Source organism: Apteryx mantelli, chromosome 4 (assembly GCF_036417845.1).
Source record: "Apteryx mantelli isolate bAptMan1 chromosome 4, bAptMan1.hap1, whole genome shotgun sequence".
Taxonomy (NCBI): Eukaryota; Metazoa; Chordata; class Aves; order Apterygiformes; family Apterygidae; genus Apteryx; species Apteryx mantelli.
The window spans coordinates 53,332,635-53,345,422 of NC_089981.1; the positions used below are offsets into that span (position 1 = coordinate 53,332,635).

General features: G+C 43.3%; 2 protein-coding genes across 9 annotated transcripts in view; one reads left to right on the top strand and one right to left on the bottom strand.

Annotated features, from left to right (window-relative positions):
• The first annotated feature begins 5,805 nt into the window (after positions 1-5,805).
• On the top strand, positions 5,806-9,247 carry SRP14 (signal recognition particle 14). The gene is made up of 5 exons (XM_067296624.1): positions 5,806-5,856; positions 6,405-6,477; positions 7,122-7,234; positions 8,389-8,421; positions 8,771-9,247. The coding sequence occupies exons 1-5, from the start codon at positions 5,833-5,835 to the stop codon at positions 8,858-8,860; spliced, it is 333 nt and encodes a 110-aa protein (XP_067152725.1). The 5' UTR covers positions 5,806-5,832; the 3' UTR covers positions 8,861-9,247.
• Positions 9,248-10,823: 1,576 nt separating this feature from the next.
• The window catches only part of EIF2AK4 (eukaryotic translation initiation factor 2 alpha kinase 4), a 40,611-nt gene continuing 38,646 nt past the window's right edge, over positions 10,824-12,788 (bottom strand). For 7 of the 8 annotated variants that reach the window (XM_067296622.1, XM_067296620.1, XM_067296619.1 and 4 more), the window contains 2 exons: positions 12,311-12,435; positions 10,824-11,071 (listed from right to left, as the gene is read on the bottom strand). In XM_067296622.1, coding sequence (XP_067152723.1) covers positions 11,017-11,071; positions 12,311-12,435 — 180 coding nt within the window. In that variant the 3' untranslated portion in view covers positions 10,824-11,016. Of the gene's footprint in view, positions 11,072-12,310; positions 12,436-12,788 lie in introns of those variants that run through there. The other variant, XR_010884164.1, reaches the window with a different exon arrangement.

Consider the following 12,788-nt stretch of genomic DNA (forward strand, 5'->3'; position numbering starts at 1 on the left):
GGTTTAAGATGTGATCTTCGGACTGACATTCGCCTGTACCTAGGTAACCTGCTACTTGCTTTGTTTGGAATCTATCTAGCACTTGTAAAAAGAGTATCTGTTCATCGTTCTTGTCTGAATTTTTCTTCTTTATTTTTCTAACACTGAACTTGAGGGTGTTTTGGTAGCTATTTCAGGGTTAATTGTCTTTCTGTCCAAGCAGTTTGGTTAAATGTTGGCTCTAGAATGCTCTTCCTTTGCCCATTAGTTTCAGATCTGGTGAGGCTAGAAAGGCAGTGAGGTGCACACCTATGTTTTTACAGCGCTAATGATGGATGGGGGGAGTGTGTGTTGGGGGGAGGGTTATGAGGGCTTTTGCAATAATACTGACTCTTTTCCCTGTGCATAGTTATACCTTGACATGGTGTGCTTCAACTTACAGATCAAAGAGAATTACCAAAATGATCCACTTGTGAATTGTGGGCCATTATCTGTTATTAACTCATCTTGAGTACTGTGGTGAGCAAACTGTAATTTACAGTGTGTTATTACATTTCTGCTCACTGTGGTGTGCAGCAGCTGAATTTGTGTGATAGTCCATAATGAGAAGTAATTTTTTCTAGCTAATTCAAATAGATCTTTGCCAACCTCTGCTAAAGTTGATCAAGAATTTAATTTACTTCTAATTTTGTTTTTCTGCTTCCTGTCCCTCCCACCACATGTAGCAAAATAGAAGATTTCACTGCTGTTTCTCTTCAGTACATGCTTGCTTCCAGGAAAACTTGGAAGCACAGCAACAACCTCCTCCAGTTCTCTGCCAGGTTTCCTTTGAGATGTAATGATTCAGGTGGCTTCATTTGCTAAATTTTTGCCAAAAAAAAAAGAAAAAAGAAGGATTTCTCTACTGACACCATATAATAAAGTAGAGCAAACAGGACGGCTGGTAGGAGACTTATTTTTATTGCCTGGTCCTAGTCACATGACAGATCAGGTTACAAAATACTCATACCCCTGCCAAGCTCTCAGGATCCATCAATTCCTCTTGCTACTGTTTTAATCCAAGATGTCTTTTTTTTTTTTTTTTTTTTTTGCTGAGGGAGGGGGCACAGGGCAGGAGGGGAGCTACTACATTTGGGCAGCTGGGAGAGCAAAAAGCAAGTATATCATGATTGGGAGTATTCCTTTAGTGTTTGTTCAGGACTTTTTCACCAACTGAATAGTTTATTCCCTCTGAGTGTGGGCAGCCTTTGGCAAAATGAAAGCAATGTCAGCATTCCCCTGTTCCATCTATTTTTTTGGAAGAGAATCACAGAATCACAGAATCACTGAGGTTGGAAGGGACCTCTGGAGATCATCTAGTCCAACCCCCCTGCTCAAGCAGGGTCACCTAGAGCATATTGCACAGGATTGCGTCCAGGCGGGTTTTGAATATCTCCAAAGAAGGAAACTCCACAACCTCTCTGGGCAACCTGTTCCAGGGCTCTGTCACCCTCACAGTGAAAAAGTATTTCCTCATGTTCAGATGGAAGTGTCTGTGTTTCAGTTTGTGCCCGTTGCCTTGTGTCCTGTCACTGGGCACCACTGAAAAGAGTCTGGCTCCATCCTCTCGACACCCTCCCTTCAGATACTTGTACACGTTGATAAGATCTCCTCTCAGCCTTCTCTTCTCCAAGCTAAACAGGCCAAGCTCTCTCAGCCTTTCCTCATAAGAGAGATGCTCCAGTCCCCTAATCATCTTTGTGGCCCTTTGCTGGACTTGCTCCAGTAGTGCCACATCCCTCTTGTACTGGGGAGCCCAGAACTGGACGCAGTACTCCAGATGTGGCCTCAGCAGGGCTGAGTAGAGGGGGAGAATCACCTCCCTCGACCTGCTGGCAACACTCTTCCTGATGCACCCCAGGATACCATTGGCCTTCTTGGCCACAAGGGCACATTGCTGCCTCATGCTTAACTTGGTGTCCACCAGCACTCCCAGGTCCTTCTCCGCAGAGCTGCTTTCCAGCAGGTCAACCCCCAACCTGTAATGGTGCATGGGGTTATTCCTCCCCAGGTGCAGGACCCTGCGCTTGCCTTTGTTGAACTTCATGAGGTTCCTCTCCGCCCACCTCTCCAGCCTGTCCAGGTCTCTCTGAATGGCAGCACAGCCCTCCAGTGTATCCGCCACTCCTCCCAGTTTTGTATCGTCAGCAAACTTGCTGAGGGTGCACTCTGTCCCTTCATCCAGGTCATTGATGAAGAAGTTGAACAAGACTGGACCCAGTACTGACCGCTGGGGGACACCGCTAGCTACAGGCCTCCAACTAGACTCTGCACCGCTGATCACAACTCTCTGAGCTCTGCCGTTCAGCCAGTTCTCAATCCACCTCACTGTCCACTCATCTAGCCCACACTTCCTGAGCTTCCCTATGAGGATGTTATGGGAGACAGTGTCAAAAGCCTTGCTGAAGTCAAGGGAGACAACATCCACTGCTCTCCCCTCATCTACCCAGCCAGTCATTCCATCATAGAAGGCTATCAGATTGGTTAAGCACAATTTCCCCTTGGTGAAGCCATGCTGACTACTCCTGATCACCTTCTTTTCCTCCACATGCTTGGAGATGGCCTCCAGGATGAGCTGCTCCATTACCTTTCCAGGGATGCAGGTGAGGCTGACTGGCCTGTAGTTCCCTGGGTCCTCCTTCTTGCCCTTTTTGAAGAATGGGGTGACATTGGCTTTCTTCCAGTCCTCAGGCACCTCTCCTGTTCTCCATGACCTTTCAAAGATGATGGGGAGTGGCTTAGCAATGACATCTGCCAGCTCCCTCAGCACTCGTGGGTGCATCCCATCGGGGCCCATGGATTTGTGGGTGTCAGGTTTGCTTAAATGATCTCTAACCCGATCCTCCTCGACCAAGGGAAAGTCTTCCTTTCTCCAGACTTTCTCTCTTGCCTCCAGGGTCTGGGGTTCCTGAGGGCTGGCCTGAGCAGTAAAGACTGAAGCAAAGGCAGCGTTCAGTAACTCTGCCTTCTCTGCATCCTTCGTCACCAGGGCACCCACCCCATTCAGCAAAGGCCCCACATTTTCCCTAGTCTTCCTCTTGCTACTGAGGTATTTGAAGAAGCCCTTCTTGTTGTCCTTGACATCTCTAGCCAGATTTAATTCCAAACGGGCCTTAGCCTTCCTCGTCACATCCCTGCATACTCTGATAATGTTCCTATATTCCTCCCAAGTGGAGGACTCCATGGTACTCATGCCACAGGCATTAATACTTTTCATTGAATAACAAATACAGGAAATAATAACATATCTTTCTTCATGTTTATAAGCCATGATGCAGGAAAGTTATGAGACTGGTTCAAGGCCACACAAGAATCCTCTGGTGAATTCAGGGGTCAGAATTCAGATGAGAGTTGTAGTCCCAATTTTTTAGCTACAAGACCACCCATCTTCTCTTTTGGCAAGCATAAGTGGAAATACATTTCTTCTGTATTCCAGTGTCTGTGATCATGAAAGTTTCCAAGAGGGAGTATGTTGCAATTGTTTGAGTTTTTCCATTTCTGTTCTTCTTTCACAAGTTGCCTATAAAAATCTGCAAAACTACTGCATTGTCCTCATTCAGACCTCTTGAAAACGCAACCATTCTCTTGATTTCGGAACAAAACCATCTCTTGTAGTTAGGAGTTTATGACTGCTCCTGCAACTGGCCAGCGTTGGAGGAAGGACATGTTAATAGTGACTTCTTGCATCCACCTGTCTTCATTTGTTGTGGACACAGATTGTAAACTTTTAGGGGCAGGGTACCATCACTTTCTATAATTATGCAAGGCTTTGGCCTGTCAGTACTGCTGACCATACTATTGATGATGACCCCTTAGAATGTCAGTTTTCAGAAGACTTGAATAACATATATTCATCGCATCAGGTTTTATGAGATATTTGTGTTATGAGAAACAATGTACAATGAAACAATTTTTCTCAAGTCTTTCCCCCTCAACTTCAAATATTATAAGTAAAAAAACACTAGGAGGATAAAAACATCCACAGTTAATGAAAGGCATTAATTTAATAAACTGCTAGACTTGAGTAAGCCATAGCCATGTTGTGATGACCTGCTTCTTGGGTATTTGTTTCCTTGTGCTTTAGGCACAGACATTTTATTTCTGTATGTGCAATAATAGCACCCTCTACTGCCTCTTGGTGAATCTGCAAAAAGATAGCAAGTGATCATAAACTCAGAAAAGGACTTTCAGAGTGAGTAGACCCACAGATTCTAAAGTGTCTTTTTGTATATGAAATAACACTGTCACCATGAGAATGGTAATGCCAGAAGATACTTCAGTTCTGTCTCAGATTGTACATTTGAACTTTTAAATGAAGAATTTGAATTCTTTAGGGGCTCAAGCATCTATCAAACTGAGAAGTGTTTTCCTTTTTATCTGTATGTAATTATCTTCCACTTCCGTTAGGCCCATGGATGGGAAAAAAATCAGTTTTCATAATGAGAAATAGGAAAAGGCACTAGATCAGATGTTACTTTGTACTGTGTGTTTATAGATGAAGTAAGTTGGGATGGACAGAAAACACTTTCCAGAATCTTGTTACGGATGTGACGTGTTCTCTCTTCCCACCCAAATGCTGCTTTTCCCCTTAGCTATTTATTGTACAAGTCTAGGGCTCCTGATCATTTTATATCCTGAATCACATCTTTCATCCTCTGAGCCTACAGCCAGTCATACTCAGCAGCCAAGATCCTTTGCCTCAGTCATTTCAGCACTTCATTGGAAATGATGTCCAGCTGCACAGTGTTTTTATGCAGAAGCTAACATTATGGTCTATGAGATGTTCCTGGTTTCTCATAGAGCCTAGATATAATTGACTTGAAAAATCCACTTCAGTAAATTGGACATAAGAGTTGGTTCATAGCCTTTCATCCTCACAATCTGTGCAGTGTCCTGAGGAACATCATAACTGGTTTTTGAGTAGGAAGAGTAACAGACATGCACGTGTGCCTTAAGAATTGAGGGCTAATCTCGGTGAATCACTTATATCACAGGTTTTGATTGAAAAGGGTAATGCCGTAGTGACAAGGCCACACAGCTGAGGTGACAGCGCTGCTGGGGTAAGCGCAGGATTTTGAAGTGGACCTAAAACCATGCTGTTTTTCCAAGCTCCACTCACAAAAGTTGCTTTCCTGAAAAAAATCACACGGAGATGCTGTTAGATGCCAGCTTCAGGGTGGTTAAAATTCGGTGGAGACAAAACCGAGTGGGAACGGCCTTTTCCCTCCAGTGCCCATTCGCAGTGCCCACCTCTGCGTCCGTTAAACGGCCGTTCAGGAGCGGCGAGCTTGCTTCACGGCTTCCCGCGGGCACACACGCGGGAGCAGCCGGCCCGGCTGCTCGTGCGCGCTAACGCGCGAGCAGGCAAGCGGAGCGACGCCGGCGGCAGCGGCTCCCGCGGCGGCGCGCACAGCCAGGCAGGCGGCACCGCCCCCGCCGCCAACGGCCGCCCGCCCCGCCCCGCCCCGCCCCGCGCAGTGCCACGGCCCCTCGGCCAGCGCCAGGGGGCGCCCAGCGCGGCTGGCTCTTGGGGGCGGGGCCGCTGCGCTGCGTCGGGGCGGCAGCCGGCGGCTGACGTGGCGCTCCCGCTCTCCGGGGCGGAGCGCCAGCGGGGCGGGGCCTCGTCGTAGCCCCGGCCCCGGCCCTGGCCCCGCCGTCGCCGCTGCGCGGTCTCGAGCCCGTCGGCGCGAGGCGCCGCCCCCGCTCCTTCAGCGGGGCGAGCGGGGGCGGGGCCTCGGGGGCGGGGCCGGCCGGCGCGGCGGTGCGCGTGCGCGTGCGCCCGGCGTTTCCGGCAGAGCAGCGCGGCGCGGCGGGATGGTGCTGCTGGAGAGCGAGCAGGTGGGAGGGCGCCGCCGGGTGTGGGGCCTCGGCGCGTCCCCGGGGCACCGAGCCTGTCTGCTGCCGGCCCCCGGGGCTCGGATGGCCGCCGGGCGGGCCCTGTGCCGCTGCGGCGCGGCGGAGGCCCCGCGGGGCGCGCTAGGCCCGCGCGGGCGGCTCCGGCCCGGCCCCGGCGGCGCGGAAACGGCGGGGGCAGCGGGGCTCGTGGTGCCGGTGGCTGGGGTGGCGTGCGGGGAGCAGAAACGCGGGCGCCGTGGCAGCTCGAGGCGAGGGGTGGTTCAGCCTTTTCTTGCAGAGTCTGGAGCTCGGACTGGCCGCCCCTGTGCCTCGTGTCTGGTGCTTTCTGTGTGGGAAAAAAATGTCAGTTCTCCTTTTCCTGCTCACTGCTTCTTCCCGGGTAACTTGGAGCGACTTGCTTTGTTGTAACAGCGCCATCTGAATGAGGCAATGGCTGCTGCTCAGGCAGAAATGACTGTGCTGTGTAGTGAGAAGAAATAAATGCTTATGTGGTGGCCTTCAACCAAGGACGGAGTCTCTTTTTCTTGCAGTTCCTGACAGAGCTTACAAGACTCTTTCAAAAGTGCAGAACTTCGGGCAGTGTTTTCATAACACTGAAGAAATGTAAGTTTTAAGTTTCCTATCAGGTTAAGGCAATATTGGTTTAAATTGAATTTTTGATGTTGCTACTATCTTTTTTAAAAAAATGTAGTCTTAAGTTGGAGTATCTGAAAACAAAAGTAGTAATATTGACAAAATTGTCAGTTGCAGCATTAATGATTGTAAAATAAGGTTGTATTTTTAACTGTCAGGCAATATGAAGACTTTCTAATTATTAAAACTAATTGGAAATTTTCATCTTCAGACTTCTGAAAGAGAAGTACAGTGTTGCTTTCATTTGCTTATCATGTTTCTTAGGAAAGTTTTGGATAGCTGGCAGTACTTGAAAAGTCAAGCATCATAGGCTGCAATTTGAAATGCATTTAAAACAGTGTTGCTGAAACAAGCAGTTTCTATAGTTTGCCAGTATAAGGATTTACATTGTTCAATAAGGTATTTTTCATGCAGATCTGATTTACAGAGCAGGTGCTGTTGGGGTCGTAGGGAAAAGGGGTTGTGGAACAATGTGGCAGCATTGTCAGCTCAGATGGTCTTAAATTCTAGGTGTTTTACAAATCTCCTCATGAGTTATTTTTAACATCTCATGTCAGGAGACATGCAGTGATTTTAGTGAAATGTGAGTTGACAGTCTTTGTCTTTCAATACAGATGATGGTCGAACAAAACCAGTCCCACGCAAAGGCCATGTAGAAAGTTTTGAACCAGCAGACAATAAGTGTCTTCTAAGAGCAACTGATGGAAAGAAGAAAATTAGCACAGTGGTAAGCGTCAGCTTCAGATCAGAATGATTAGCAGCCCTGCTTTGCACTGATGTAATGTCCCATATTGTAAATGAAATGTCTCTTGACACGAGTTTTATGGCATTAAGAGGTTAGTTCTCATGAAGAAATTGTATGGTAGTTAAACACAGCTGAAATTTGGATGCCAAAGTGTTAAACTTACTGAAGTCTAATGCTTATACTTCATCTCAGTGTTATAGATGGTATAACTGATTAGTTTCACTCTGTATGTATACTGGATTTTGCTTCAAAACGGTATTGCTGGACAGCAGAAAGGGACTGTGCCTGTTTTCAGTAGTCTTGGCTGCCGTGTTCTGGGTGAAATTCTCTGGAGGGATGGGGGAAACTCCTTCGAGAGAGAAGGATAACATGGGGAAAGGACACAGGACAGATGGTGTGACTCCAAGCAGAAGAAAGGTACAGGCCAGCTTCAGGTGACAAGAGGTAGCTTCCTATAGGCCTAGATGGTTGGCTAAAGGTTGTTACAACCCAGGAAACAATTGTATGTTCCCAGACTGAAATAATAGAAAATGGGTCCTCGTTTCCTGTCAAGAGTGTGCGTGGATTGGGCAGACTCTTCTAAGCCTTAATCTCACCTAGCATACCTGAATTGCTTATTTACAGAGACATTTGTATTTCAGGGAATCTTAACCTTAGATGTTGAAAACCTGATGTGTTCGCTTTAAATGAGAGATGGGGAAAGGCTGTAATTGATTTTGGATTCCATCACAGAGGACATCTAAGGAAAATGTTATTTTGAGAAAGAGTTGAGAGAATATGGTCTATAAAATATCTTACTCCAGGGCTTGCATCTCCACAAAAAATTAAGATATGGTCCTACAGTGAGACAAAACCTTCCTTAGAATGTTTCTCCACCTCCTCTACATTTGAAAACAGATGAATTTTCGGGAAGAACTCTAGAGGATTTTGCTCATTTAGTGAGGAGTGGTTTTGATTTTCTAAATTAGTGAAGGCCTCTGACATGTCAGTTCAGCCTACTTAGCACTGAATGTGATGAGTTGGTCCAGCTGCTGCTAAAGAGACTAGATGGTCACTGATGGGTAAACACGTACTGATATTTAGTTTATAATATATGCCATTTTTTTCTTGGTTAACCTCCAGTATTACTTTTGTAGGTGAGCTCAAAGGAAGTAAATAAATTCCAGATGGTAAGTTTTGTATGCCTTTTATCTTCATTTTTTGTAGGTACTGGGGAAGAGTAGTCAGTAGGAAGCACTGGACAGCTGTGAACTATTATCTCTTTCCCCCTAGCTGTGATTGGGTTGATTCAGTGCTAAACTGGCACACAGATTCATCTTAGACTGTCTGTCTGTCTGCACTTGTTTTTTTGTTTTTTTTTTTAATTCAGTTGTATGTTAGCTAACTCTTTGCATTGGTAAGAGCATGATTCTGTAACTGAGAACTGAGAGAATGCAGATACGTATCCATGAGTAATATGTTACATCTAGTATATTGTCACCCAAGTATTTCTTTCAATGGTTCTAATTGTTCTTTCAGGCATACTCAAATTTACTGAGAGCTAACATGGATGGTTTGAAGAAGAAAGACAAGAAAAGCAAAAACAAGAAGAGTAAAGCAACACAGTGATGGACCAGTGGCCTACCATCACTTTAACAGACCAGACCCTTGCTCAAAGCAAAGTCCATTTCTTTTTGAGTTACCATTTGTCTTTGGCTTTCCTTGCAGCAGGACACTGGGATGTGATCAGTACTTGTGTTTAAACTGCAAGCCAAAAGTGCTTTCTGTGGATTGTTGTATGGCAGGAGTATTTACAGGGTTATACTGAAATAGCTTTACACTCAACTGCCAATTAGTTTTGTACTTACACTGCTGTTTGTTTTGTATTATACAAATGGGCAGTGTAAAACCCATGTGGGGGGTAACACAGGGTGAAGAGAAATGCAGTAACATGAGCAAAGTGATGCTAGAACTGGAGTCTCAGTGACAGATGCCCAATTTTATAGATAAGCCTCAGTAGTACTAGGGAAAGTGGGTGCCAACATATTATCGGGAACAGCAGCTTTCCTGTTTATACCTTATTCTGAGGGACATGCCTACATGATGCAGTGCAGCTATCCCTAAGGTGCCTGAGCTCTCACAGAGCTAATCAATCAGCTGTGTCTTTGCTCTATGCTGGTAATAGCTCTGCTGATTCTAGTTTGGGTTGGGGGGAGGGTGAGACTCTGCATCATGTTCCATTTAGACATGGCTTAAGACTGCTCATGTCAACTTTTTTTTTTTTTAAAGCTTCATCCTTCAGTGTATTCAGGGATCTAATTTCCCCATACTTCACATCTTCAAGTAGCACCTTCCTAGAAGCAGATATAAAAGTTGAATATTTAATTGTTCCTATTAAACGCAATGAGAAATGGATGTGGTTGTAATGACTGATGTTACTTGCCTCAGCGAATGGCTAGGAATGACACAGTTATCTGTGCCTTTGGGACTGACTCGCTCTTGATGCTACTCTGAGTGTTGCTGTTGCAACTTTAGTTATATGAAGTTTTGGGGTTTATTTGTCTGTAAAGTTAATTCTTCACATATTTTAAGTTTGCCATCCCCTTCACTGCAAGAAAAAGGCTGAAAACATAGGTATTTGATGATGCAATGAGCCTGCAGTGCTGAAGACAATCATTTAGGTAAGTCAGAGAATGAAGAAACAGGAGCAAACTATTTAAAGGTAATAGGGAGGAGGGGAGTAAACACAAGTATGCTTCTGGAAATCGCTAGCTTTTCTGCACATTCACTCCTGTACTATAACTAATTTGGTGTGAAACATATAGTTAACTAAGGCTGCTATAGCTCATCTTTAGATTTGCTTAACTTCATTTTTCCTGACATGGCTGTATTACTGTATAGCTTTAACTGTGTACAGCCATTATAAACAACTAAAAAGCCTTGACAGGGAAGCTCTAACTTCCTCATCATTTCTATGTCTTGAGATACAAACTTAATCTGACAACCTTCATGAAGAAAGCTAACTCAAAAGTTGTCATTCTGTTTCTAAGCATCTGTAGGTTGCTGTTTTTCTTTAAATCCCTAGACTCAGGTCTTTCAGGTCTGAAACAAGCTTTTCCTGTATCAATCTATCTTATTTCATCTCCCAGGAAGCAGCTGCTTGATTTAAATATGAAAGTATGGGCATGACAAGCATAGGCAATCAGACTTGCAACAACTCTCTTAAACAACTTAAATCTTAGCCCTTTTTTTTTATAGAGAGACTTTAATCTTAAGTAGTAGTTAAAAAAAAAAATTCTTGTAATATGTATGTCAAGAAGTGTTCACTAACCAAACTTTTTTGAAGAAGGCCTTCATGTACAATAAAAAGTTTAAAGCAGTCTTTTAGAGCTGAAGTTAATACATCCTCACTAATCCTTGAACTGAGTTTCTCATTTCAGTACTACTGTTGCTTATTGACATGACAGGCATTCTGAAACTACATTATAAGAAAAGTTTCACGCCTGTATAGCTGATAATTTGTCTTTTGCATGGTAAGGGAACAAGAATTACATGGTATCACATAGTGCTGGCTGTAGTCAGACTTTGCTCGTTAAGTGACTAGAAAACATTTATTTCCACCTTTTTTTGAATACATTTACAGTTTTATATTACACTTGAAATTCAAGCTGGACACATTAAAAAAAGCATTAGTTGCCTATCTTTCATTATAAGTTTTCTGAAATTTTTATGCAAAAACACTGTTGTCCGTTAGTGGAAGCGTCCCATAAAGGAAGCTTGAAGTACTAGAACAAAACCTTGTATTCATCTCTGTAACTGTACAGGATAAGCGCAGGAACCCTGCAGGGGGAAGGAAAAGAGAGGATTTTTAACTTTGGAACTACAAGTTCAAAAGCTACTAGAACAAAATGTGGCAAATCTTGGCAACAAGCTTGGCAACAGCAAAGATTCAGTAGAAAAGTGATAACTTTAGTTTTGACTGTCCCTGCAATTTTCCCCTTCATTTTCTTTCCATTTATCTAGCCCATTCAGCTTTTATTCAGTGATCTGCAGGCTATGGTTAAGCAATATTTTGTGCTGGAGCATGAAACAGGAAAGGAAAACTTCATCAGGGAGGGCATAACATTTTCACCCAGCATATTTTAGTAGGTAGCAATTAGTCCCTTGCTCACAGCCCTGCAAGCTACAGAAAAAAGTATTTTGATATTTAGTTGCCTTAGTAAACATTAAACATGAAGCAATTTTGTTGCATCCTCTTTTAAGAGGAAAGAATCAAGTCAATTTTTAGTCTTATTTAAAGGTTATTAAGTAGTACTTTCAAATTGAACAGAAGTTTAAGAAAATGTAGTATAAATGAAACCTATCATAGGATATAAATACCAAGTCTCATTTAACTGTCCTAGTACATACAAGTTTAAAATTTGAGGCTTAAAACTGGATGTGCCTAGATGAGACTGTTTCAGCCTTGCCAGAATCTGACAAGGAGGTTAAGAGTTCAACCCAAATGTTTTTTATGCTTAGAAAACAGAAACAGGCTTTACTGTATGTGCAGGAAGAGCATGCACTGTATTCACTTAAAGTTCGGCAGTTTATCAGCTGTGCCAGATTCCACAGCCTCCCCTCAAATCAGAAGGAACTAAAGGTGCTCAAGTTTTGAAAGTCAGGCTGAGTAAGTCCTGTGAGAAAACAGGATTATTATCTAGTAGTAGTATACACAAATGTATACTGTAGTCCACATAAATGTATACTGCATACTACTGTTTGCTGTTCAGTTTTATGAACAAAGCAGCAAATGAGATAATAGAATACATTTCAAAATTTCTTGAAAAGATTTCCAAAAATGTAGAATTTAGATCAGTATATACCATAAGTGAGGACTGGGTGATCAGGTAACTCTTTGCCTTTTGTTTCATGGTAGGGGAAAACTACTTAAAGACACATTTCCTTACTGTTGTTTTTTTTTTCCCCCTCAATGGGAGGGAAGAGGGGAAGACAAATTAAGAGCAATTCATTTAGTGAAGTTCAAATGCAGAAATAATTGGGATGTTTTACATATCTATAATAGCTTAACAAATTTACCTCTTTTCCATTTTGATACTGTAAATTTCATCACAAATTGCTTGTAGATATGAGGATCGCTGTTTTGGCCATCGTGATGTCAGTTGTCTCACAGTAGCATCAAAGGTTTGTCTATCTCCATCAAACTAAGGAAAAGAATTTGACAGGGAACACTGATACAGTATTATATTCTCTTCTGAAATAAACACTTTTTCTGATAGGATTCACTCTTCTGAACACTGTGTAATGTCAATGCCCCTAACTTAAACAGCCTATCAAAAAGGTTGTTTTAAACAAAATTTGTATAAACAACACTTGTAATTTGTTTTTTTTTTAGAAAATATATTAAAAATGAGACATTAATGATCTTAACACAGTTTAGGAAAAAAAAAGCATGCAAGAACTTTAATATAATGAGAGTCAGAAGTGAATTATCATGCAAAATGGCCATGCTGATTGTGTGCATGTTCCCTTTTTTGAAGTAAAATGTGATAAACTG